This window comes from Nomascus leucogenys, chromosome 15 (assembly GCF_006542625.1).
Source record: "Nomascus leucogenys isolate Asia chromosome 15, Asia_NLE_v1, whole genome shotgun sequence".
Classification (NCBI taxonomy): Eukaryota; Metazoa; Chordata; class Mammalia; order Primates; family Hylobatidae; genus Nomascus; species Nomascus leucogenys.
In genome coordinates this window covers 13,651,022-13,676,437 of record NC_044395.1, presented here as the reverse complement: position 1 = coordinate 13,676,437, position 25,416 = coordinate 13,651,022, and the positions used below count along the sequence as shown (strand labels likewise).

At 45.0% G+C, this 25,416-nt stretch overlaps 1 protein-coding gene across 1 annotated transcript in view; it reads left to right on the top strand.

Moving 5' to 3' along the window:
• Positions 1–675: 675 nt before the first annotated feature.
• TECTA (tectorin alpha) overlaps positions 676–25,416 on the top strand; it is an 85,828-nt gene continuing 61,087 nt past the window's right edge. The window contains exons 1-7 of the mRNA XM_030829024.1: positions 676–765; positions 3,869–4,002; positions 7,282–7,569; positions 11,159–11,296; positions 11,640–11,805; positions 16,125–16,537; positions 23,131–23,701. Of these exons, the coding sequence (XP_030684884.1) occupies positions 702–765; positions 3,869–4,002; positions 7,282–7,569; positions 11,159–11,296; positions 11,640–11,805; positions 16,125–16,537; positions 23,131–23,701 (1,774 nt within the window). The 5' untranslated portion in view covers positions 676–701. The remainder of the gene's footprint in view (positions 766–3,868; positions 4,003–7,281; positions 7,570–11,158; positions 11,297–11,639; positions 11,806–16,124; positions 16,538–23,130; positions 23,702–25,416) is intronic.

The window sequence follows — 25,416 nt, the reverse complement described above, 5'->3', positions numbered from 1 at the left end:
ACTTGCTGGAACTAATTGGTTGCTTGTGCACTGGATTCTATTTTTATTGTGATTCCAACTCTGGATTGGTTCTTTTTTATTACTAATGTTTCTATCATTCATTTCACTGTGGGAAGTCAGTGAACAGAGTAGACTGGCCCTGAATCTGGTCAATACTTCAAAATGATGGATCGGCTCCATTCTGTGGAGAAGGTGATGGCAAACTCTAAATTCTCCTAGCTGTAGAACACACTGTGTTTTAACCAACTTTTGTTTGATCCTGATGGAAAGCTGTGGTGAAAATTAGGAAATCCAGGTCTCACTGGGGTGTGGTTTCTGCTGCAGAGACACAACCCGGGACCCGCATGCATCTTCAGCGTTGGGTCCTAGTTTTCGGCGCTTTATTCGATGCAGAGGGGAGACCTTCCTTTACTCATACCACTCGCACTGATTCTAAATAATCACTTGACAGTTTGAATGATCTCATTACACTTCCAGACTGGCTTCTTCTGGGCATCTAATTTGATTATGAAGTGTTGAACTTAGGAGGACCTGCCAGCATTCAGGGGATTTCAGCCCGACTCAGCAATGTTGATGTTGTTATGTGAATTTGTTCTATGACGGTTTTAATGGTCTTGGGATTCGCCACCAAACACACCTGGTGTTCTGTTTACTCTGGCAAGCTGGGGATTTTTTTTTCTTTTTCTTTTTAAAATTCCAGGATGAATTATTCATCATTCCTTAGAATTTGGGTCTCTTTCATCTTCGCACTTGTACGGAACCAAGGTGAGTACTACAGAATTCCATAAAGCTCTCAGTTAGCATGCTCTTGAGTTGATAAAGAGACACTTTTATTGGAACCATAATTGTAACGGCAGGTGCATGTGTGTCTACAGATACAAGAGAAAAATGTAATTAAATTCTATTATCGAGGGTAAAATTCATTAACTTTAAATGAGGTTTACTTATATTCCCACTTTTTTCTTATTTAACATCAAACACTATTTGTATATACCAGCTTGCCCTGTGCTAGTGGAGTAGATCTTTAAAATAATGCAAAATTATTTCCATTAAAAGTAGATAAGATAGGTGTATGTGCACCTCATGTCTGATCACTGATTCCCAGTAAGGCATTTAATTTGTGGTGGAGACTTTAAAGAATCTACTTATTTTGGCCAAAACTAGGAAATTACAACAGCATTGATGTCAGTGGTTTGTGTATCAGTGACCTTTTACAAGGCCCCCAAATCTAAAACTTAAAGTTAAATAAGACAATTTTTTCCTTCAGTGATTCCTTCTTTTTCTCTGTGTAGCACTGCCCTGGGTAAGTGAAAGGCCACTTAGGTTTTTTTCTACTGTTGTTTTGGATTTTAGACAAAGACGGGGCAGTCTACATAGATTTTAACTTTTTATGGCTAAAATTCTAAGGCACCTTTCTTTACTTTGTGAGTTTGTCTAGTTCAAGTGGCACATGAGTACAAGTCTGAGATGAACATGTCAAGCCCCCATGCAGCGCTAATGTTTTTCCAGAATGGGTGAATTTAAACAGTTAAACCATAGTGTGAAACCTCACAAGAATGAAAGAGGGCCCATGACTTCAACTTCCTACCTCAGCTCCAAGAAAGTACATTTTATTTGGTGGGAAAAAAAAATCCTGGAAACATAGCTATGTTTATTGTGAAATTCTCAGCTTAGGGCAAGCATGGATAGGGGTATTCTTTCTTTTAGCAACACTGATGTTATTGATAGGCCATGCTGCTAACAGTTTTATATATATATATATATATAAAAATTAATAATGGCTTCTGTGGTGTTAATTACTGTAGTTTAAACCTACGCCCTTGTATTTAGCACCCTCTCTTTCATTTGACAAGTATTATTTACCATATTAGATATTCTTATTGTTTGTATCCTTCTTAAAATTAAAAATATTTAACTGTCCATTCTTTCCTATTCAAAATTGTGAACTAATTAGGATCACCCACGAAGAGAAGAATCTTGCAAACTGCCTCACCTTTGCAACAGAAGAGGAAGTTAGGGTCATTCTCCCTGGCCACGGTTTTCTGTCTCCTCCGTGCGGTATTACGGGTTTTCCATTCCCAAGGCAGATTGGCCAGTCAATGCAGCCCAAAATACCAATTAATCTTTCCATACAAATGATGATAATTCAGTGTGAATTTCAGCCCTCATTCATACTTGGGCACGACTCCTAAAAAGTTCCCCATGAAGGATAAATCCATGCCAGGACGTAATTTGTTACTGTTAACCTGAGAAATAAGTACCCGTGTATAATACTGTAGTAGAGATTATGAAGTTTTTTTTAATTAGTACCTTCCAGGAATTTTTAATTTGTTACTATTATGTAAATAGAAATGTTAGAAGACCCCTTTTCACCTGCTGGTTGTAACATTAAATACAGATCATGGGCCCAGAGCGCCTATGACCCGACACAGCGCCTCCTACAGCCTCAAATTCGGGCAGCTTCTCAGCAACTTCTGGGGTTTGGACGATGCATATACAGTAATGACCGGATTAGTTTCGCTGTTCTCCTTGGATGTCAGCCCCTGGAAAGAAATTAGCCCTCCGTTGAGGCAGAACTCCTCTTGCTCCCCGCTTCAGAACTGGAGAGCTGGCTCTTGGCCTGGTGCAACAGGCCTGCTTTCTGGCCCCTTTGCACTCTCTTTTACATGAGCTGTTGTCTGTTCACTAAAAAGCCTCCCAAAGGAGCAAAGATGGTCTTTGGCCAGTTGCTCCCCAGCCTATTGCTTCCATCAGAACAGAGCAGGGACTTTCCCAAGGAGAAGGCCGGACATGAGAATGGGGGCATCGGCATCTCATGGCAGCAAGCAGGTACCGCAAGATGTGTGGCCGTTGCCTAGAATGGTCTTGCCCCTGCCCCCGAGAATGAGAAATTTAAAAAAAGGAAAAAAGGGAGAAAACGATAGTGTCCTATTGTCTTATATTCATTCAGGAGAAGAAAGGACAGAGGCAGAGAAAAGTAACACCCAAAATGTAGATTATTTCACAGATGCTATTGGACTTGATCCTCAGTGATGCAGACCCTAGGGAACTTGTCTCATTTCTCCCACAAAACTGAGCCACATCTTGGAACAGTATGGATGGGAAACCTGGGAGCAGCAAGCCAGGAGAGGAGGTGACCCTGTCATGGCGGGCTGTAGTGTGTGTTTGTGTGATGGCTCTCCGGTGACCAGGAGGACCAATCAGAGCCCTGCAATTCATTCTCTCCAAAGAGTTCTCAAGGACCCAACCCTCTGACCCCGGAGGATCTCATGTCTGTCTTTTGTAAAAAGGAGTTGGGCAAAGAGCCTCTTGCAGGGCCAGCCCTCAATCAAGGTCATTCATGGGCCAATTACTACAAATCCTCTCCTCCCGCTTTTGTCCCAGTCCCCAATGTTGTTTATTTCCTTCTGGGATCTGGGATTTTCTCCAATTGTGCGGCAAGAGGGAGGGAACTCCTTTCAGGAAAAGACACGATAGTGGAATTCTTGAGCTAGAAAGGGAGCTTCAAAACTGTGGCCATGCCAGACCTAGAGGCTGCCTCTCAGTACCCAGAAAGCTCAAGGTTCCAGGGAAATTTCACAAATTTCCAGCCAGCTGTAGCCATAGATATCACCAAGATGCATGAAAGTGCAAGAACATGCACAAAGTGCTTTCTCCTGTGGAGAAACGATGTCACTCCCATTCTCCCGTTTCCCAGAGGGAGAAGATACTGCGCTGTGTATGGCCTAGGATGAATGACAGGGCAGTATGACTTGCGTTCAGCTTGCAAGCCCTACTGAAAGAAGCTGGCTTCAGTAGGTAGGAGAGCTGTAGCTTACCAAACGGAAGAGGGAGCTGCCATCTATCTAACCATCATCTCTCTTGACAGCTCAGCCCAGGGAGCTCATGTATCCATTTTGGCAGAATGACACCAAAACCCCTAAAGTAGATGATGGAAGCTCATCTGAGATTAAGTTGGCCATCCCAGTTTTCTTCTTTGGCGTTCCTTACCGCAGTGTCTATGTAAGTGGAGAAGCAGCCCATCTGTTGTTCTCTGGCCCTCCCTTTTGTTTGTCATTAAGAAAAGCATTTTAAGTATCCTCTTCCAGAGCTCTGGGAAGGGAGGATTTATTGGCAGCCAAAACGACAAGTTCTGAGATTTCATGAGCTGATAGGTTTTATGATTAAGAAAGTCAAAGGTATATTTAATGGCTAATGTTCATAGTGGAGAAGTATACAGGGTAATAAATTGCTTTTGTGGGTGATTAAACATAGAAGTGAAGCAGAAGCCCCAATGCCATGAACATTATTTCTGCTACTCAACGAGATAAAAAGATACAATGAACCACGGTAGGAGCAATATCATTTTTCTTTCCCTTCTGGGGGTGTGAAAAGTTTAGGCATCTGCTGTTCTTGGGCTTCCTACCAATTTGAAGCAGAGTCGGAACACAGTAGAGGGGTAATCAACTAGTATATCAAAGTTGTTTGCAGAATTGGCCACCCTCAATATGGGTCTGTAGATAGGCCAGAGGGTCCCATCGCCCAACCCACACTAAGAAATGGTCCCATTTGTGATCAGAGCTCTCCTAGGCACCTGTGTTCTCAGGTTTTTATTTTTGGTTTTTTGGATCATTGGGTTTGCTGCTAGCGAAACTGTTGCACATGAAGAGGAAGATTCAGAGCAGCCGAGCCTGGCTTTATTGTTGGCCTTAAAGAACTGGGTGAGGGATTATACCACACCCCTGGAGGAAGAATGCAACCCTAAGCATGTCCACCTCTGGCCATCTCTACGTCTGGGACCTCTCTCTTCCCCAACTTTTGATTTATGGCTCCGGGGTGATTCCCACTAGAAAAGAGTTCACTATTCCATTACCTAACTGTGGTCCCTGAACCTGCAGAAGCAGGGTCACACAGGCAGTCATTAGCAATGTCATTTCTCAGGTCCCACCCCACACCTACTGAGTCAGAAACTCTGGGAGGAGGAGCCAGTAATCTGTGTTTTAATGAGTCCTCCAAGTGGTTCTGATGCCCACAAAAGTTTGAGAACCACTGATCTCAACCATAGGATATAATCAAGACACATGTGAGTCATCACCAGCTTCCTCTGCCAGTCTGTGTGTTTTAATTACACCTATTGTTCCCTAGCAAACACTTCACTCTGACATCCTGAAGCGCCTTTTATGCTCTATTCACGGCAGGGCCTCCCTAGTCTGTGTTTGTAATAGCTGGTTTTAAGTTTTGGGTTGTGTTGACCTGATTTTGGCAATAAGGGAGTGAGGACTTCCGTGCTGGAAGCCCAGTTAAGCTAGTTTTTCTTCTCTATTGCACTGTGTGATATGGAGTCTGAAGAATTTTTTCTTGCCCTTGCAACAGGAGGTTCCTTAGCTTGAGGCAGATTTATTTGAGGGTAAATTGTTCCTTGCGTTTCCAACACTTTGAGTAGTGCAGTTTTCTTCAAGCCTCTAGGATGTTCCCTATTACTGGAAGACAATAGGCTCTTAATGTCTCTTCCAAACCCAAAGCCTAGCTTCCCATCATGTAGACCTACCCTTGGCCCAGGCCTTGATAACTTGCCTCTGGGATCTGGGCCACTGTTAATGTCCATAATGTTACTGGTTAACAGGAACTTAACATATGATTGGAATGTATAGGAAAATTATCTCCAGGTTTTCTGTATCCAAGAATTGCAGTTCCCATTACAGGCACCTCTGCTGCTGAAGCCATGTCAGCCACGGGGTTAAATCAGCTTATCTACCAACGTACAGAGCTACAGATTCAGGCAGAGGCTGAATTGTTTACAGGTCCCTTGTAGACTGAGGGTATATCTTGGCTTGTGATTTCCAGTAAGGCTTCCTATTTAATTGGTTTACTAATCATGAAGAAATCACCATAAGATAGTCATTTACATAAACAGTGTAAAGTAGTCATGCGTCCATTTTTATGCAGTGATTGTACCAAGACACTATCACACCACATGAGCTGGAATGGAACTGGGCATCTGTAGGTTTTAACCTTGTCCTTGCTCTGAGTACAGGAGTGGTTGTGACATCAGTGGAGGTCTTTTAAATGTCTCACCCAAAGCAGAATATTTTCATCGGAGACTGGAGTTGGATGAAGGAATGTTTGATTTATCTTTCTCTGACACTCCTCTTTTGTCATAAAATAGGAAGCGAGGCCTAACATAGGGCACCTCAATTTTCAAATTTAACTTTACTTCCATGCTTATTTATTTTTCCTGCTTATTTTGTATTAGTGACCCTGAATCTGTCTTTAGTACCCACGTTACTCCCTGTCTGGCCCAGCACACACACACATGCCACCCCCAGTACACACACACACACCCGCCAATATACATACACACACACCACCCTCAGTACATACACATATACACACCCACCCCAGTATACACACACACATACACACCACACCCAGTACACACACATATACATCCCACCTCAGTAAGCACACACACCCCACCCCCAGTACATACATATATACACACCCACTCCAGTACGCACACACTGCCCACGCCAGTACACACACACTCCAATATACACACACACACACACACCACCCCAGTACACACATATATGTCCCACCTCAGTAAGCACACATGCACACCACCCCCAGTACACACACACACACATCCCAGTATACACACACACCCCATCCGCAGTGCACACACACACACTCCCTACCCCAGAATACACACACGAAGCCCACTCCAGTACACACACACGCTCCAGTATACACACACCCCTCACCCCAATACACACACATACCCCCACTCCAGTACACACACACTTACACACCTCACCCCAGTACACACACACACACACACACCATCACCAGAACATACACACCCATACTCCTCACCCCAGTACACAAACACACACTCACACACCTCATCGCAGTACACACACACCCTTCAGTACACACACACCCTTCAGTACACACACATGCACATCTCACCTGCAGTACACACATACCCACACACAGAAGCACAACTCAGGAGCATTTGATAAGTGTAATAGAGACAGGATAGGGAACATGAAAATGAGACTGATTATTAATCAGAAATGAAGCTGGTTACAAATCGAATGTGAAGGAAAACCAATGAGTTTGTCTGGAAGTAAACGAACCTCTTAGTTTGAGCAATGGAAGCTGGTGTTTGGGGGTTCTAATTCAGTAGTTTAAAAGTTGTTTTCATTCATACAATTAGGCGAATGTCTGTCTTGGTTTGTGACTCTGAAGTTGTTATGGTTTCAGATCCACTGTGCAAAACCTCTCTTATTTTCGTAGGTCAATAACAATGGAGTTGTTTCCTTCAATGTGCTAGTGAGCCAGTTCACGCCAGAATCCTTTCCCCTGACGGATGGGAGGGCCTTCATCGCCCCATTTTGGGCAGATGTGCACAATGGAATTCGAGGCGAGATCTATTACAGAGAGACCATGGACCCTGTCATCTTGAAAAGAGCCACCAAGGACATCAGGAAGTACTTCAAAGACATGGCAACCTTCTCTGCCACTTGGGTTTTCATTGTGACATGGGAGGAAGTCACGTTTTATGGAGGCAGCAGCACCACACCTGTAATAATTCAAATTTTCCGCTTTCCACTTCATAACCTGACATCTAATTCTTGTCCATCTTCGCTACCGTGAAAGAGTCTAATTATTGGAGCTAAGGAGTGTCAGTTCCCTTGAGTTAAACTAATGAGTCTTGCTGCCCACTTTGCAGGAAACAGAGGGAACTATCACAGTTAACCAGCCCAGTCAGCTGTAATATTTCAGAAGATATGTCACCCCTATCACAAATCATCACTAATGCCTTAAAAAAAACCCTCAAAAACTTTCCTGCTGTAAGTGACATTCCTGTTTTGCAGGAGAGTGACTGAGGCACTGAGACCCGTTCCAGGCCACATGCTTAGGGACCCATCTAGGGACCCAAAGGTCCTTTTCTCTTGCCCGAGGTACAAATGCCTCTCTCCATCCCTAATTTCCTCCCTCTCTCCCCAGTAAAATTTGGTTGGAAGAGAAAAGTAGCGTCCCAAGTTTGGGCCCAAATGATCTGGCTCATTTTATTATGCTGTGACATTTTTTTTTTATTGTGACCAGGGCTGAAATTATTCATATTTGATGTTAATTAGAGTGGGCAGTGAAAGCGTTTCATGAATAAAGTTTCAACATCTGCTCTGAAATCCCAAATGAGCAGTCAAATAAAAGTCAAATAAGAAAGATTATCACTGCCATTATCTCAGAGATAATCAACTTTCTACATAAAGGGACAGAATGCCGTTTTCACAAAAGCCTGCAGCTTGTTTGGGTGACTTTGCCAGTGGAGAGTTTTGAAGTAGTAGACACATCTTCAACTGTATAATTTCTAGTAAGCAAAGACACTCAAAAAATCTGCCCTCCCCTTACTTAGGATTATTTCCAATTCCATCTGTTTTCCAATTTCCTTGGCAACGAGTCAGTTGTTGAGGGGTGGAACAAAAACGACTGAGTTAGAGAGAGGTGAAAAAGTGCTGGGTTTGCAGTTCACAGCTGCGACACCACGAACACATTATGTTTTAGCACCTTCTAGCCAGAGCATCAAGAAGCACTTTATCGCTAAGAGGTTCTGTAGAACAGAAAGACACAAGTTTAAACAGCGATGCATTGGCTAGAAATAACCTCTAAAGAAGCATACATTTCCCTCTGTCACGTTATGGATCGCTAACGACTCCTCGGGTGATGTTTTATGTCCTTTAAGCCTCATATCTTACAGCGTTAGAATGCGGCATGCCAGCAATCGATAAATTTTAGTGTCATGGGGTGGGGGAAAGAAATGCCTATCAAATGCTGACCACCAGTTTTTCAAAAAATCTTCCATTGGCAATAAAAATGGCAAGATAATTTAGATACTTTCTGGCTTATACTTTGGAGTAAATTTCTGAACTAGGTGAGAACTCTTTCTATGAGGATGAATGAAGTAACATCTAAGTGCTTTGAGCTCCTTGGAGAAAAAAAAGATGATGTAGTTCTCTGGAGCTGCAAAAGTGTCCATCCATCCTCATCTTTGAAATTGGCCCCACCTCTTTCATCCCATTATTCCATGTTTCCCCTTCTGTATAGAAACACGTATAATCAGGCCAGCTAAACACAGGGCTTGAGAGGTCTTTCCAAGGCAAAAATTCTCATGTGAGGCCAACAGAAGGGAAGGAAAGGGGATATGTTTACTTCAAGGAAGGAAAACTAATATTTATTGAGGTTTTGCTATGTGTCTGGTGCTGAAGGCTATTTTTGCATATCATTTAACCCTCCCCAAAATGTTCCCGGACAAGTGCTGTCTCCAATTTCAAGGGAAGGGAACAGGCCGGGAGAGGCCAAGTATCTCGTTCAAGTGGCAAGAAAAAGGATAGGATTCAAATCTCCTAGGAGACAGAGCAGGAGTTCAAACCAAAGTCTTCCAACTCCAAATCCCAGACTCTTCTTTCTTCAGCTGCCTCTTCCGGGTATCGCTGAAGTCCTCAGAAGCAAAAAAGGTTTTTTATCCAGAAGAGTCTTAGAATGAATGTTGAAGAATTCTGTAGTGCAGGAATGTGTGAGAGTGAGCTGAGGTGCGTGCGGGTGGCAGTCAGCCTCTGGGGTGTCACTGGGATGGCTGGTTGGTTTAGAGGTGACTTCAGGGGTTGGAAATGGATTGCTCTTGAGATATGCTTGGACCAAAGATATTTCCAGCTTCACTGTGGGAGAAGGAATTCCCTTCTGAAGGAGAATCCTGGTCTGAAGGGGGCTCTAGCTTTAGTCCTTGTGTGACTTTGACTTTGCCCCTGTCCCTTGAACAAGAGCCTGCTGGTGACCTTACAGCAATCTTGAGCCTACTGCTCACTCATCTCTGTGTCCCACTTTCCTCTTCTGTTGAATGGGGCCAGAGGCTGAAGGCATATACCTGAGCAAATCTATCACAAACGCCATCAGCCGTGGCCAGCACAGAGCGTGGGAAGAAAAGTTCTTTACAAAAGGGCTTTTCTTACTCGTAGCTTGCCTCTCTTTCTGGGATCATCTAGAATGGGGAGATTTAGGGCTTCCAAGATCCTCTACCCCAGTTTGATTACACAGGATAAGGATTTGTGTCTTCCTCTGCATCAGACAGAGTGTTAACCGGGATAGTGTCAGGCAGCTGGGAAAAGTGCTAGGTTTGAATAGAAAAAGGTCAATGCAGCCTCTCCTTTTAACTCTATTTCTATTAAATTTTTTGAAAACATGTGACAAGGGGTAAGGATTAGCAAGAGGAAAATATAAAGGACAGGGTTTGCTACACCTTATTTCTGAAAACTGTTTACAAGTTTCATATGAATTTAAATAACATCTCTATCCTAAAAAGTTTAAAATGAAGACAGCATGGAATGGCAGTGATCTGAGAGATGGACTGGGAACTCTGGCGCAAATCCCGTTTTCGGTTGCTGGGTCACTGTGAAATTTCCAGTAACTAATTTCCCGCAGTCCCTCGTTTTCTTAACTATAAGATAGGCGTGGGCCAATACGATCACCCGTCTTAGCGTTGGTCTGGGGTACAGATGAATGTTAACGATTTTCAGAAATAAAGTGATGCACAAATGCTCAATTAGAGGAGTAACTTCTCCCCACAAAGTGCTTTTTAAAAATCACTTTCCCACTTCCATTTTTAAAAGGGGAGACATCTCATCAAGATTAATGTTGTTTTCCGGGAAGGGAGAGAGCACAATCCACATGGCCACTTCAGTCACACGGACTGGTATCTGCTCCCTCTTCCAACCCGCTCTGCAAGGGGAACCCGTGGTTGCATCCTGGTCCCCGGCCGAGTCTTTCCTGTAGTTTATTCTCATGCTGCCATCTATAGGTGCTTTCATATTATCACACGCTTAGCCGGGCCTCTGAATTTTCTGTCTGGTAGAAGTCAGAGATGTAAGTGGGCGCTGAGTCAGACTCTGGGTTTATCTCAGGCAATTTCTCTTTTAGACGCACAATCCCACATGTCTTGCTTTTCCCACCGGAGGCGAGAACAAATTCAGAGAGGAGTCAGAGCTGGAGGGCCTGGCTGCAGAGCAGCTCTGCGCTGCCTGTGGGTGGGGAGGGCGCAGGGTGAGGGGAGGACCTCCTTGGGGCCAGGACCTCCTGGGGAGTGCAAGTCATGAGACTGTGCATTCCCATCCTGTAGGTGAACACCTTCCAGGCCGTCCTGGTGTCCGATGGCTCCTATACATTCACCCTCTTCAATTATTACGAAATCAACTGGACCACGGGGACAGCGAGTGGCGGCGACCCCCTGACAGGTCTTGGTGGAGTGATGGCACAGGTGGGTGGCTCTCCACTTCATCCCCTGCGTGTTTCCGTCACTGCACTCTCTGCTTCTGTGGCTCAGTATCCTGGAGGGAATCCTGCCACCAGCTTTTAACTAGAGACGCATGTCTGATCTCGCAGGTGGACTACGAGGCTAGTCCTGCCCATGTTTGGCACCCTGACTCGGCTATGACATGAACTAGGCAGTCCTTTCTCACCTAGAATGCTGGCCCCAATGACTCCAGGAAAAGAGGGCTCTTGATTTTAGAGGTGCTGGATTTTAAAAATAAGGTAGTCGGGCCAGTTAACCCATGGGGGATTTTTGTACTCAAAAATCTTGTCTTCCTTTTGTGCTGCAGGCAGGATTTAATGGTGGAAACCTCACCAATTTCTTCAGCCTCCCGGGGTCAAGAACCCCCGAGATCGTGAATATCCAGGAGACCACAAACGTCAATGTTCCAGGCCGCTGGGCATTTAAAGTTGACGGAAAGGAAATCGACCCAGCCAACGGCTGCACCTCCAGGGGTAAAGCTTTTCCTCTGTCTGTGGCAAGGCAGGGTTTGTTTAGTGTAGACTGACAGGCAAGCTTTTAAGCCACGGGGGTGGACTCATTCCTGATGCCTTACTCTTTTGACATCTCTCAGCTGGGTAATGGAGATCAAGGTAATTTTAGCATGCACATTCATCACATCAGGAGCTAAAACCCTGCATTCACTACCTCGCGGCTTTGGAAGTCCTTTTCTGGGGTGTGCACACAGTTATCAGTTCTGAACAACTCCGAAATGGACCAAGATCTTGAGTGATTTCTGAGCCAGAGGGACAGAAGGCAGCCCTCCTGTTTAACATTATTTTCGTTGTTGTTGTTGCCATTTCCTCCCCCCGCCCTTTACGTTTTTCTTCTCATCCTTATTCTCGCTCTGTCATCTGCACTTTGTAGATCTACAGGAGTGGGTGCAGTTGGAGTATTGCCAAGTTCCTATGAGGGTAAATCAGTACTTCCTAGTATGATTAGAAAAAAAAGAAACAAAAAGTAGCATAAATCTTTATGGTAACTTCTCCTAAAATCTTCCCAGTGTGAGCAAAACGTGCAGGAATTTGAGGAGAATCAAAGCTGACTTTAGGTCTCTGTGAATAAGCTGTAATTGAACCTGGATGGATGTCCTTCACAATTGGCACCCAAAGTTTGGAGCCTTTTCTGAACTATCGAACCCCTTTAGATGTGCAAACTCGCCGTGGACTTTCAGAGACACATCCCGGTTTATGGATTCCTGCTTTTTTGTGTCCAAAAATATTTAGAAAACAGAATTTCTGATAATATTTCTACTTCCAGGAATAGAAGCTACAGAAACTAGAAGAAGGAAATAATGCTCTGTTCATTAGTCCATCCACCCATTCATCTATCCACCTACCCACCCACCCATTCACCCACCCATCCATTCACCTACCCACCTACCCATCCACCCACCCATACACCCATCTACCCACCCACCCATCCAACCACCCATCCATTCACCTACTCACCCACCCATCCATTCACCTACCCACCCACCCACCCATTCACCCACCCATCCATCCACCTACCCACCTACCCATCCACCAACCCATCTACCCACCCACCCATCCACCTACCCATCCATCCATTCATCCATCCACCCATTCACCAACCCATCCAGCACCTACCCACCCACCCATTCACTCACCCATCCATTTATCCATCCACCCATTCACCCACTCATTCACCTACCCATCCACCCATTCATCCATCCACCCATTCACCCACCCATCCATCCACCTACCCACCCATCTACCCATCCACCAACCCATCCATCAAGTCATCCAGCCATTTAGCAAGCCATTGCATCTTTCTGAAAAACATTTTAAGAGCCCCTTTGAAATGCCAGCCACTCTGTGAGGTGCTGGAGATAAAGCTGCTCTAGCTGTCCATGACATGACTATGGTAGAGGAGACAGAGCCATGGGAACGATGATGACACAGCATAAGACATATTATGATAGACACTTGTGTAGGGTACTGTGGAAACACAGAGGAAGACCGTGGGAAAAGTGTTTCCAGACCTCTAAGGAAGTTTTAGATAGGAATGAGGAGGTGCCTTTACCCCCTCAGATAGAAGCTTGGACTGCTTGTCTTGGCAGCCCTGGGAGGCCTCGGGGTTCTTTCTTGGCTCAGCTTCAATTTGATGTTGTTGTTGTTGTTGTTGTTGTTGTTTGTTTAGGAGACAGGGCCTCTCTGTGTCACCCAGACTGGCTAGAGAACAGTGTTGTGGTCATAGCTCACTGTAACTTTGAACTCCAAACTCCTGGGCTCAAGTGATCTTCCCACCTCAGTCTCCTGAGTAACTGGGACTACAAGAACCACCACCATGTCAGCTAATTTTTATTTTTTGTAGAGATGGGGTCTCAGTATGTTGCCCAGGCTGGTCTCGAACTCCTGGCCTCAAGCCATCCTCCCATCTCAGCCTTCCAAAGCACTGGGATTAAAGGTGTGAGCCACTGCACCTAGGCTCAATGTGTTTAATATACAGAAAAGCCACATTCACATGATCTGACACACCTGTGCCCTGTGCTGTGATTAGGTAGGTCATGTGTGAAGATGGCCTGCCTGAGCCCTTGCCCCTGTGGACTCTGTAAAGTCCCCCATGTTCAAAATAACAAATAAATGTTTTGCAGCTAAGCTGGTCTTAACTGGATAGGAAATAATCTCGTTCCAGAGCTCATTAGGATTTGAGATTGTACCCTCCTCCCCTACAGAGTGTAGATACAGCATCACTTAAGGTCTGTGAGAGATACCAACTCAATACTACATTCTCTCCCTCCCCTGTATAGCCTGGACCAGGAGTCTGAGAAGTTGCAGACTCTTACCCAAATACCTCTTCCCTTTGTCCAGGCATCACAGAGATGACTGGATATGGCCATACAACATGAGTGCCCAGTGACAGCCTCTCACCTGAGTCCTGGGAATGAAATGCTGTGATAATGGAAAACATTGGCTTGCAGAGCTGTGGAGTTGGTCAGATGCCAGCTGTGTACACAGTCTCCACTTTGACTTAATTCTTTTCCTCCTGAGTTATAGGTTTGGGTTTCATATACAGGACAAATTCAATATGCTTGTATAGACTGTTATGCATTTTTATGTGCCTCTGGACATATATCAATTTAATGAGATTGGGGTTTGGCCTGGGGTATAGCAGGGGAAGTGTTCCATAGAGCTGGTTTATTATATCATCATTCCACAAACTAAATTATCTCAAAGAGTCTACCTTTTGATCCAAACCTCCTCTATTCAAAGGCATTTTCCTCTCATTTATTGAAAGGCTGAAAAAGCGGGGCCTGGAAATGATGCTGAGTGGAGGCTGTCACTACATACAGCCCTGAACTAGTGCCAAGGAGTGCTGAGGATTGAGGACCTGTTTTCAGGGCTGATGCACATGACCTACTGGGAATGTGACTAAATCTATTCTCTCATTTTTCAACCCTATTCTCAACAGGTAAAAAATGGAATTGCCTGTTGAAACATCATTGTTCCTGTTGGGCAGATAGAGCCAAGATTGTTACCGATGCACCTGCACCCTCCACTTGTGTTAACCTTGCAGCCTTGTGCTATTCACTCGATAGTCAGTTTTATAAAAACTCGAGATGTTATTTACATTTCTTAATGCTGTGTCTTTGATACTTGCCTTTTCAGACATTCTCATTTTACAGGTGCTTCTACTTCTATCAACCTGTGTCAACTTTTTTATAGCATCACTGCTCCCTGTGAGACAGGGATGAGAAATAGCAGTATCCACATTTTACAGGTTAGGAAAACAGACAGGTGGAAGTTGAGTGAGTAGTCTTGGAAATGAATTGCAGATTTGTGACTGCTGCCCAGTTCTCTTGACCCCAACCCCCCAGCAAGGACTAGATCACAGCCCCCAGCCCAGACATGTTTCTATTTCAATTAAAGGTTGATGTTAGCAACCAGAAAATTGCAAAGTTTTTTGGTGGGGGAGGTCATTTATTTACAGAAATGATTTTAAAGACTGCATGTCTACCAAAGAAATAATAGTGTTTTTAAAATGATCACATCTCTTCAAACCGTTCCCCTCCCCTTTCCTCATTCTCTTCCTGACCTAGAATTTGTCAAGAAGGTCTGTCCAGTGCATAGACAGAGAGTAGTCTTGGACTTGGACAGGGCCCTAGAGTGGGAAAGAAGACAATTTGTGTAGGTGTAAATCCTGCCTAAGCAGCATCTGCAGGATTCATGAGCCTTTAAATGTGCCAAGAAAGTGGTCAGTGCTTTCCAGAACCTTCCCAGGGAGCTTGGGATTTATACTCATACATCTGACTCTTGATTAGTGCTATTGACCTTTTCCAGCACATACTGGGCCCCCAACAAATGTCTGTTGAATGAATGAACAAATTAGCAAACAAACAATGAGTGTTGCCGAGTAACCTGGGTAAACTGGGTCTTCCTTCGGAAGGAAAGGCAGGAAATGACTTCCAAGTGTCATACTCTTTTCCATGGATTCATAATAACATGGTTTTCCTTGAATGTGAGTTTGCTCACCAGCCATGGAGATAATAATACCAAGAGCTTAGATGGGATTCAGACAGACTCCGCTTGGAATCCTGGCTTTACCACGGAGTTGCTGAGTGATCCTGGATGAATCACTCCACTTCTCTTAAGCCTCAGTTTCCTCATTTGTCAAATGAGGGTGACCATACCTCCCTAACAGGGTTCTTACATGGATTAAATGGTATAATGGAAGTAAAGCATTTAGCCCAATGCCTGGCACAGAGGGTAAATGCTCAGTAAATGTTGGCTCTAATGTCATTATTCCCCAGGACAGTTCCTTCGGCAAGGGGAGGTGTTTTGGGATGACTTGAACTGCACCATCAAGTGCCGCTGTCTGGATTTCAACAATGAGATCTACTGCCAGGAGGCTTCCTGTAGCCCCTACGAGGTGTGCGAACTCAAAGGCAAATTCTTCTACTGCAGCGCTGTGGAGACCAGCACGTGCGTGGTGTTTGGGGAGCCACACTACCACACTTTTGACGGCTTCCTCTTCCACTTCCAAGGCTCCTGTGCCTACTTGCTGGCCCGACAGTGTTTGCAGACTTCCAGCCTCCCTTTCTTCAGTGTGGAGGCCAAGAACGAACACCGCGGAGGTTCAGCTGTCTCCTGGGTGAAGGAGCTCTCAGTGGAGGTGAATGGCTACAAGATTCTCATCCCCAAAGGAAGCTATGGAAAAGTCAAGGTGAGACCCTCTCTATCCTTCACGGGGAAGTGGAGAAGCTGGAGATTCTTCAGCCTAGGGAAGACTTCCCCAGATCTACTGGTTCTGCTGTTTGTCTCTGTACAGTGCCAAAGAGATGCACAGCTCTCCCTGCCTTGCAAATAGCTTGTAAAATACTTTACTGGGCCAAATTTTATGTGTACAAGAGCTATCCTAAGCTCTCTCCTCAACATGTCTATCTGCTTTTAAACTTAGAGTACATTTATATTCCTAGTTCCCTCATAAACACTGATAGACACACACACTCACAAAAACACACATACACACACACACAGTTCAGAAAAACTGGAAAGAGATAAGTTTCTCATAGTCCTGGCTTGCAATAATTATAGCCATATAGCCATGCCCTGGAGATGGTACAAACACAGTACAAACCCCCAATTCACTACAGCCTTTGATTAATAATCCTCATCCCGCCTCAGCCCCAATTCTGTTTGCTCAAGAGCTGCTGCTTCATTTTCAGAGAAACCTCCAAATCGATTGATGTCTCCAGAGGTACCACCTGTGGAGGCACCTGGATTGGCTTTGGTGACTTCCTTAGTGAGGCTTGGGTGGGAAAGTCCCATGAAAGCTCTGCCCAGACACCCCTCGAATACAGTCCCCAACTCCCACCTAGAATAACAGAGAAGAACATGGGTCTCTGCTGGCCAGTTTAGCATATGCAAATGATTCCTGTCACTGTCCACCTGGATTTCAAGCAGGGACATCAACAAAAGAGAGAAAGCAAAAAGCTACTACCAATTACTCAATTTGTGCAGGCCCCAGTTTTCATAATGTTAATCAAGACCTTGTTGCAACCGTGTATTTATTCAAGCAGTAATAACCAAGACCACAAGGGGTTGATTGCTGCAACCCGGTGCAATCCTTAATCCCCATGCATGGAGGTCATTACAGAGATCACAAACCAGAACTGATGCCAATGCAGGGATTTATTTCTTTTTTTAAAAAATGTGTTGTAGTTTTAATTGATGTAGCATGTCCAACAAAAGGCAGGGCCAGGGAACTAATTCCACTCTTTCTGGCTCTGCATTTCCCAGGTCTGTGCAGTTTATCAGTCTTATAATAATGAGGAAAGTGGGCTATTACTGTGGTTGAAATGCCAGTGTGCTTGCTATTTGGTTAGTCTCTGTAGGGACAACTCTGTATATCAAATCAAGGCTAAGAGTTTAGATACAGAAGTTTGGAGATTTTCCCTTTTAAATTTATATTGTGCTGTTGAGCACTATACTTATCCTTGTAGATAGATGCTGGCATTTCAAGCTAGAAAAAATTTTCACTAGCTTCCCCCTACTTTCCTGTATTTGGGGATGATGTGTATGATATCAGTAGTTGAAAAAGAAAGCTTCATGCTTTATTCCTATTTTGTATTTTGATTAAAATTCTTTTTCATTCTCAGTCAGATTTTTTTTTTAGAAGGAAAGGGACACCGTCATTTCTTTCAGGCCCAGCAGCTCTGCTAATTTTGCGTGACTCTGTTCCATCATCCAAGCATAGGGCATGGATTCCTCAATTTTCTGTAGCGACAGGGAGATGTGGATGTGAATGTAAATGTTTCAGAAAGAAAAGGTTATGTGACTCCAACTGCAAGCTAACAATGGCTTCCTTTTCCTTTTGCCAAATGGTTTCCAAGCGTCTCTGAATACACCTGCCCTGCTGGGGAGACTGGCTCCATGGATGGCAGAGCCCTGACCCAGGGTGATGTGGGGACAGGCAGGGAGAGGGCTGGGAAGCAGGAAGGAGCCTGAGATGCCAGGAGGCAGCTGACTTCTTCAGCCATGCTGTGCCAGGCCAGAAATGGCCACTAAGATCTGTTCTTCTAAAACACAGATCCCCCCTTCTCCAGCACTGTCTCCATATGCTGGGATTAGGAGCTGGGTTCTGTACATGGATTTCCCCCCATTGAACTGTTCTCAACTAACAAAATAAACAGTTTAGGATTAGATATACCAGTAGGACCAAAGAAAGGCAGCATAAGTAAAAATCCATCTAGAAGTAGCGTCTCCTTCTAGCTAATACCAGTTCTCATCTTTCTTCCCCACATGAACACGAGTAGTTTAGGGTGCTCCAGTGAACAGGGAGCCAAGGCCAACTAGCCCATGGCGATGAGCAGCTTGGACTCTGGGGCTGGACCTGTTCAAATCCCTACACCACCACCGCCAGCTGAGTGGCCTGTTTGAGCTTTGTTTTCTTTGTCTGTGAGACAGGACCCTCTAGGAGGCAGGGCTCCTGGGCTGTAGCTGGCCCTGGAGGCCTCTCCTCAGCACTGGGATACAGGCAGCAGGGAGAAGTGGAGAGAACCTGGCTTTGGAGCTCGACTAGGAGGAGTCAGGCTCTGTCACTTGCAAGTCACACCAGCCCCCATCCTCAATTTCCTCATCTATAAAAGGAGAAAATGATAAGGACCTCCTAAGGCTGTTATGAGAATTAAATAGAGTAGCCACAGGGCAATGTCCAGTACAAAGCCTGACACACAGTAGGCCCTTGGTGCATGCTGGCTCCCTATGACCATTCCCATGGAACTTTCTTTCAGTTCCAAGACCTGTGCCTCTGTGACTCCACTTCTCTCCTCTTCCCCCTGCCCCCACCCACATCCTGGGAGAGGTACTGTGGAAGAGGGAAATGGCCAGAACGCAGGCAGAAGAAAAGCAAGTGAATAGGCAAGGCTTATCAGCTGTCTGCTAACCATAGGTTGAGGTTGAGGACAGGGTCAGAGGAATGAAGCAAGGAATTACAGTTGGGGACAAGAGTTCTCTGGGATCTCCTGCTCTAAGCACTGTGGGACACAAGCACAATGACTCTATAGTGAGTGTGAAAGGGGGTGCAATGATCACTTATGCCAGAAAAAAAAAGGTATCAACTGGAACATTACTGACACCCACAGTCACCCAGGTGTCAGGTCAGCCTGAGTGCGACAAGAACAGAGGCAGGGAAACTGGCGTCCTGGGGGTTGTGATGGTGGGGGGACTGTAGAAATATCCAGAACCAGCCTACCCCATGGCTTCTGCTTTGGGACACAGTAAGATTTTGTCCCTTGCTAGCAGGAGCTTAAGTAAGAGCAGAGGAGCCCATTCAGCAGTTGACGTATTTGACATTCATAATTATACCAACATTGGGGAAGATATCCCCTTCCACTTACCAGCACAGAACAATGGATAAGTGTTCAGCACTCTTACTAGCTGACCTACCCTATAATATGGCTCTTCTCTTCCTTTTTTCTTAGGGTAGGAAAAGCCATATTATAGGCAAGGTCAGCTAGTAAGAGTTGGCTAACCCTCTACCAGGAGATAAGAATTAATTAATCAACTCCTTGGTTTTTCTTTCTACTTCTAGCTCTCTGCAGGATGGTTTATTTCTCAAGCTTATTTTCTTATTCCCTTCCCCCATTGCTATGATCTAAATATTTGTGTCCCCTCAAAATTCATATGTTGAAATTCTAACTCCTAAGGTGATGGTATAAGGAGGTGGGACCTTGAGGAGGTGATTAGGTCATGAGGGTGGAGCCCTTATGAATGGGATTAGTGCCCTTAGAAAGGAGGCCAGAGGGAGCTCATTTCTTCTTTCACCATATGTGAACACAGCTGGAAGGTGCCATTTATGAACCAGAAAGTGGGCTCTCGCCAGACAATGAATCTTCTAGCCCCCTGACCTTATACTTCCCAGACTCCAGAGCTGTGAGAAATAAATTTCAGTTGTTTATAAGCTACCCAGTTTATGGTATTTTGCTCTAGCAGCCCAAACAGACTAAAACAGAAGATTGGTACCAGGAGTGGGGTGCTGCTGTAATAAATACCTAAAAATGTGGTAGCAGTCTGGGCACGGTATCTCACACCTATAATCCCAGCACTTTTGGAGGCCAAGGAGGGCAGATTGCTTGAGCTCAGAAGTTCAAGACCACCCTGGGCAGCATGGCAAAAGCCTGTCTCTCCAAAAAAAAAAAAAAACCAAAACAGCCAGGTGTTGTGGGGGGCACCTGTAGTCCCAGCTACTCAGGAGGCTGAGGTGGGAGGATCACTGGAGCCAGAGAGGTTGAGGCTGCAGTGAGCCATGTTTGTACCACTGCACTCCAGCCTGGGAGATAGAGCAAGACCCTGTCTCAAAAAAAAAAAAAAAAAAAAAAAAAGTGGTAGCAGCTTTGGGTAATTGGTAGAGGCTGGAAGAGTTTTGAAGTACATTCTAGCAAAAGCCTACATTGTAGTGAATGGACCATTAAGGGTGATTCTGGTGAGGACCAACTACTAATCTATAGAGACAGAGAGATGCATGTGGCGTCTGCCATGGTAAATTTTGGAAGGGATGCTCAGACCATCATCTCATCTCCTAGACAACTCAGAAAGTAGCAACAATGATGACAGGTAAGGCCCTTGTTTTTCTCATGTGCCAGAAATCAGTGTGGGTCCTGGACACCCTGGAAAGCTTACGTGCACTTATGGTCAAGCCCACCGAGGGCTATTCTAAGACAAGTCATTCCATCCCAGCCCATGAGCATGGGTGTCCGTAGGTGCTAGGCATGGTAAGTGTGAAAAAGAAAATTAACTCTCTCTCTTTGAGGCTTATCAAGCCACTTACTCACCCATACTAGATGCCTGGGGCTCACTCTTGATTCTTCCCTCATTTCTCATGCCCCATTGAAAAACCACCACGTCCAGCTGTGGGTGTTCTATAAGCTCATCCCTCCCTCTCATGTCTGCAGCTAGTTTAGGCTCTCATCCTCATCACCTCCCTGGACTCCTGCAGCAGTTGCCTGTCTGGCTTCTCTGTTTCTAGTCTCAACTTCCTTCAATAATTTCTTCATGCTAGCCAGAAGGAGCTTTCTAAAACACCAATCTGATGATGTCATTCCCTTGCTTAAAAGCCTTCAAGGGCTCTCCCTACAGAATAGAAATCCAACTTTTGTTTTGTTTTTAACATGGCTTAAAAGGCCTTCCAAGATCTGTTCTCAACACAGAAGCCAGAGCAATTCTTTTAAAGCAGAAGTCAGATCGTGCCGACCCTTTGCTTTAAGCACTCCCTGGGTTCTCCATCTTGCTCAGAGTCAAAGCCAAAGTCTTTACAATGGCTGACAGGCCCTGCTTGTTCTGGCTGCTCTTCTCACTCTGACGTCATCTATTGCTGCCCTCTCCTGCTGTCTCTCTCCAGCCACACTGTCCCCCACACCCCTTGTAATTCTGGAAGTGCCCAGGTATGCTCCCAACCTAAGGCTGCTGTTCCCTCCTCAAGATCCGCTCTCACCCCAGATAACCACATGGATTGCTTCCTTATCTCAGATGTCTCCTTCCCAAGGAAGTCTTCCTTGACCATCTATTTAAAATTAGAAACCCTTTTCCTTAGCACTTTTTAGAAAAGTATTTCCTGCTCTTTATTTTTCTGCATTAACACTCATCTGACATGAGTTTTACTCATTTATTTTGCTTGTTGTTGGTCTCCCCAGCTAAAATGTAAGTTCCATGAGGCAGAGATTTCTGTTCATTTCACTTGCTGCTAATCCCCAACTCTTAGAAGAGTGCTAGGTACACAGAAAGGCCTAAATACATATTTGTAGAATGAATGGACCTTACCTGTACCTCCAGCATCATCTTCAGCCATCTCTTCCCTCTGTAGTCCAGTAACACCTCAGTGTCTGCCTCCCAGCCCCACCCAGCTGTTCCTCACCCTCCTGCCTCTGCTCTCTTGTCCTGGATTTCTCTGCCCTTCCCCTACTCTTCCTTTGGCCACTTCTATTTATCTTTAAAGACCCAGGTTAGACTTAACTGCTTCTAAAAACCTTATGTGATTCCCCTATGCTGGATTCAATGTTCATTTACTGCTCTCCCATTTTATCCTCTATTGACTCACAGTTAGAGAATATGTTGTAAGTATCGATGCATGTCCCTCTTCTTCAGCAGACTGAAGGCTCCTGAGGGGCAGGGGCAATTATGTTTTTTAACCCTTTACATCTCAGTTCCTGACATAGTGCTTGGTACCTAGCAGGTGTTTAATTGTGTTGTTGTTGAATGGTTACATGACATAGTTCTGATACAAGGAAGTTACAAAGTACAACACTTAGAGAATACTACATCAGGACAGCCTCAAAGCTAAATGGTGTCCAGCAGTGCACCCAGCACACACTCGAGCTGAGAGTAGGGTCGGGAGGACTAAAGCCAGGAAGGGGGTCCTGGAAAATGCATGACTTAAGCGGAGACTTAAAGAATGGATATTTAGAGGAATGCAGAGGAAAAGGGAGGTGACTGGTCTTTGAAGAAAAGATTTGAAGCTAGCCAAGAGCCAGCCAGGAAATGTTGACAACCACAGAGTCCCCAGAGGAGTCCGTAGTGGCACTCGTATGCCACAGCAATCACAGCCCATATACACAGTCCTTGGGCTGGCCCACAAGCAGCTCTCTCCATTTTCCCCCAGGCCTTTGCCTTAATCAGAGGGAAGCCCACTGGAGCCTGGACCGTTAAGGTGGCCATTGTCTCTGGAGTGTTGAGTTGCTTTGCGTTCCTTTCCTGATCTCTGCTGGAACCCAGTGCCTGGGCACCTGCTCACCTGCCTTTCACTATTACTGTTGTTGGCAGGTTAATGACCTAGTGACTTCTTTGCCCGTCACCTTAGACTTGGGGACAGTGAAAATCTACCAGAGTGGCATGTCTACTGCCGTGGAAACAGATTTTGGGCTCTTAGTGACTTTTGATGGCCAGCACTACGCCTCCATTTCCGTCCCAGGCTCCTATATAAACTCTACCTGTGGACTCTGTGGAAACTATAATAAAAACCCACTGGATGACTTCCTCCGCCCGGATGGCAGGCCGGCCATGTCTGTCCTGGATCTGGGAGAGAGCTGGCGTGTGTACCACGCGGACTGGAAGTGCGACTCCGGCTGCGTCGACAACTGCACCCAGTGCGACGCTGCCACTGAAGCCCTCTACTTTGGCTCTGACTACTGCGGCTTCCTCAACAAGACAGACGGCCCTCTGTGGGAGTGTGGCACTGTCGTGGACCCCACTGCTTTTGTGCACAGCTGCGTGTATGACCTGTGCAGTGTGAGGGACAATGGCACGCTCTTCTGCCAAGCCATCCAGGCCTATGCTCTTGTGTGCCAAGCCCTTGGCATTCCAATTGGAGACTGGCGAACCCAGACTGGGTGTGGTAAGCTGGCATCCCATCCCCATGACAGATCTGTCTTGTGCAGGGGGCAAGGATAGGCTTTGGGGGCTCCTCCAAATGTTCCTGTTAAGACTTGTGACCCAAGAATGAGGGGGACGTTGAAATTGCACAAATTACAAAGAACGAATTGTGAAAGGATCTTTACTTTTGCCCCCACCTAATACCACAGCCAGGAAACAAGAACCCATTGATGAACATACATTGTCTGGAAACATGAAAGGCATGGCAGGAAGTCCCGTAGCAGGGGACGGCAGCTCCAGAGTTGAGTGAGGAGGTGCGGTGTCCAAAGGTGGAGGTGGCTACTTTTGTGGCTGTTGAGTTAATGCAGCTGTGGGCCTGGGTCATCAAAACTAGCCCTTGGGAAAATAGCTCACCTCCCACATAGAACCTGTAGCAATTGTTCCTGGCACTTTCTTCTCCACTGTCAGACCCTTTAGGGTTTGTGCCCTGCTGCTGCTGCAGATGAGGAGTACAGCATATGAGTAAAGAAGCCCTTTTTCTTAAATGTTAGGAGTGGTTAGGAAAAGCCCCAACTTTGAGAGAAATCCTGGCTCTTTTGAATTACACTTTTGGATTAAGCATTTTGTACCATTTAATTGTCTCATTATTTTTTCCTCGTATCCCACTTAAATATTTATTTCTTTTTCTAGTTATACACAGTTTAAAAACAAATAGGTTTCATTTCCTTCCTAGTCCTTGGTTTTCTCCATATGAGTAAATAGAAAATTGTAATCCATGCATTTGAGAGTGCTAGGGAGGTGAGAAGATTTAAAAGTTTCTTTAAGTTCCAAGGCTAGAGGGAGAATTCTTCCTATCAGTATAAGTTGGAGTCACATAAACCATCATGTATCAGGTTCAATTCTTAAGAGTTTTGGTCAAACTACAATACAAGCAACTGTATTCTTGCTGTGTGACTGACCAGCCTCTCTTATGACCAGAGCATCCATATTTGGATTCAAGTTGAGATTGAATATGGCTTCTCTTTGATCCTTATATAAGCCAAGAGCATCCAAATTACCTAACTAAAATGTTACAATGGCTACAGATATATATTTTCTAGTGGCACTACTTTCCCATCCTCTACATTTCTCTTTATTTTCTCTCTCTTATTCTGGCTCAATGGACTCTATCTAATTCAGACAGCTAGTTTGCTAGGCCCCACAAATTCTTTGAATTCTTTGGAGGTAGCCAGGGTGCTTTCTTATTTTTAATATCCCAGGGAATTCATCCCCACAGCCTTCCTTGGTCACACTTAGGTATTTTAAGTGCCTCCCTGTTACAAATTTCACGTTTTCAAATTACTCCTCTAATGGTTACATTTGCCATTTCTCCTGAAAATTGGATTTATTTCCTTCCAAGAATGGGCCATGCTCTTTAAAATCAGATCAATTTATATGTCCATCAGTGGAAGCTCTTAAAAGATCTCGGTAGTGTGGATCATCAAATAATAAACCTATATTGGGTAATCAGTAGTCTAGAAAGGATGGCATCCTGAAGGTTTAATTTTAGTCAAGATGATCAAATTCCAATAAAAGTTCACAGTCCAATCACGCTGCTCAGTAGTTATTAGGAGAGTCACTGAGCTGGGTTTTACAGATACAACCTCAATTCTCTCTTCCCTGAGTGGCCGCTTGACTCACTCTAGGAACTAAATGATCCAGGAGGAGCGTTAAGATTCTGGCTGGTTAGCACTCGGG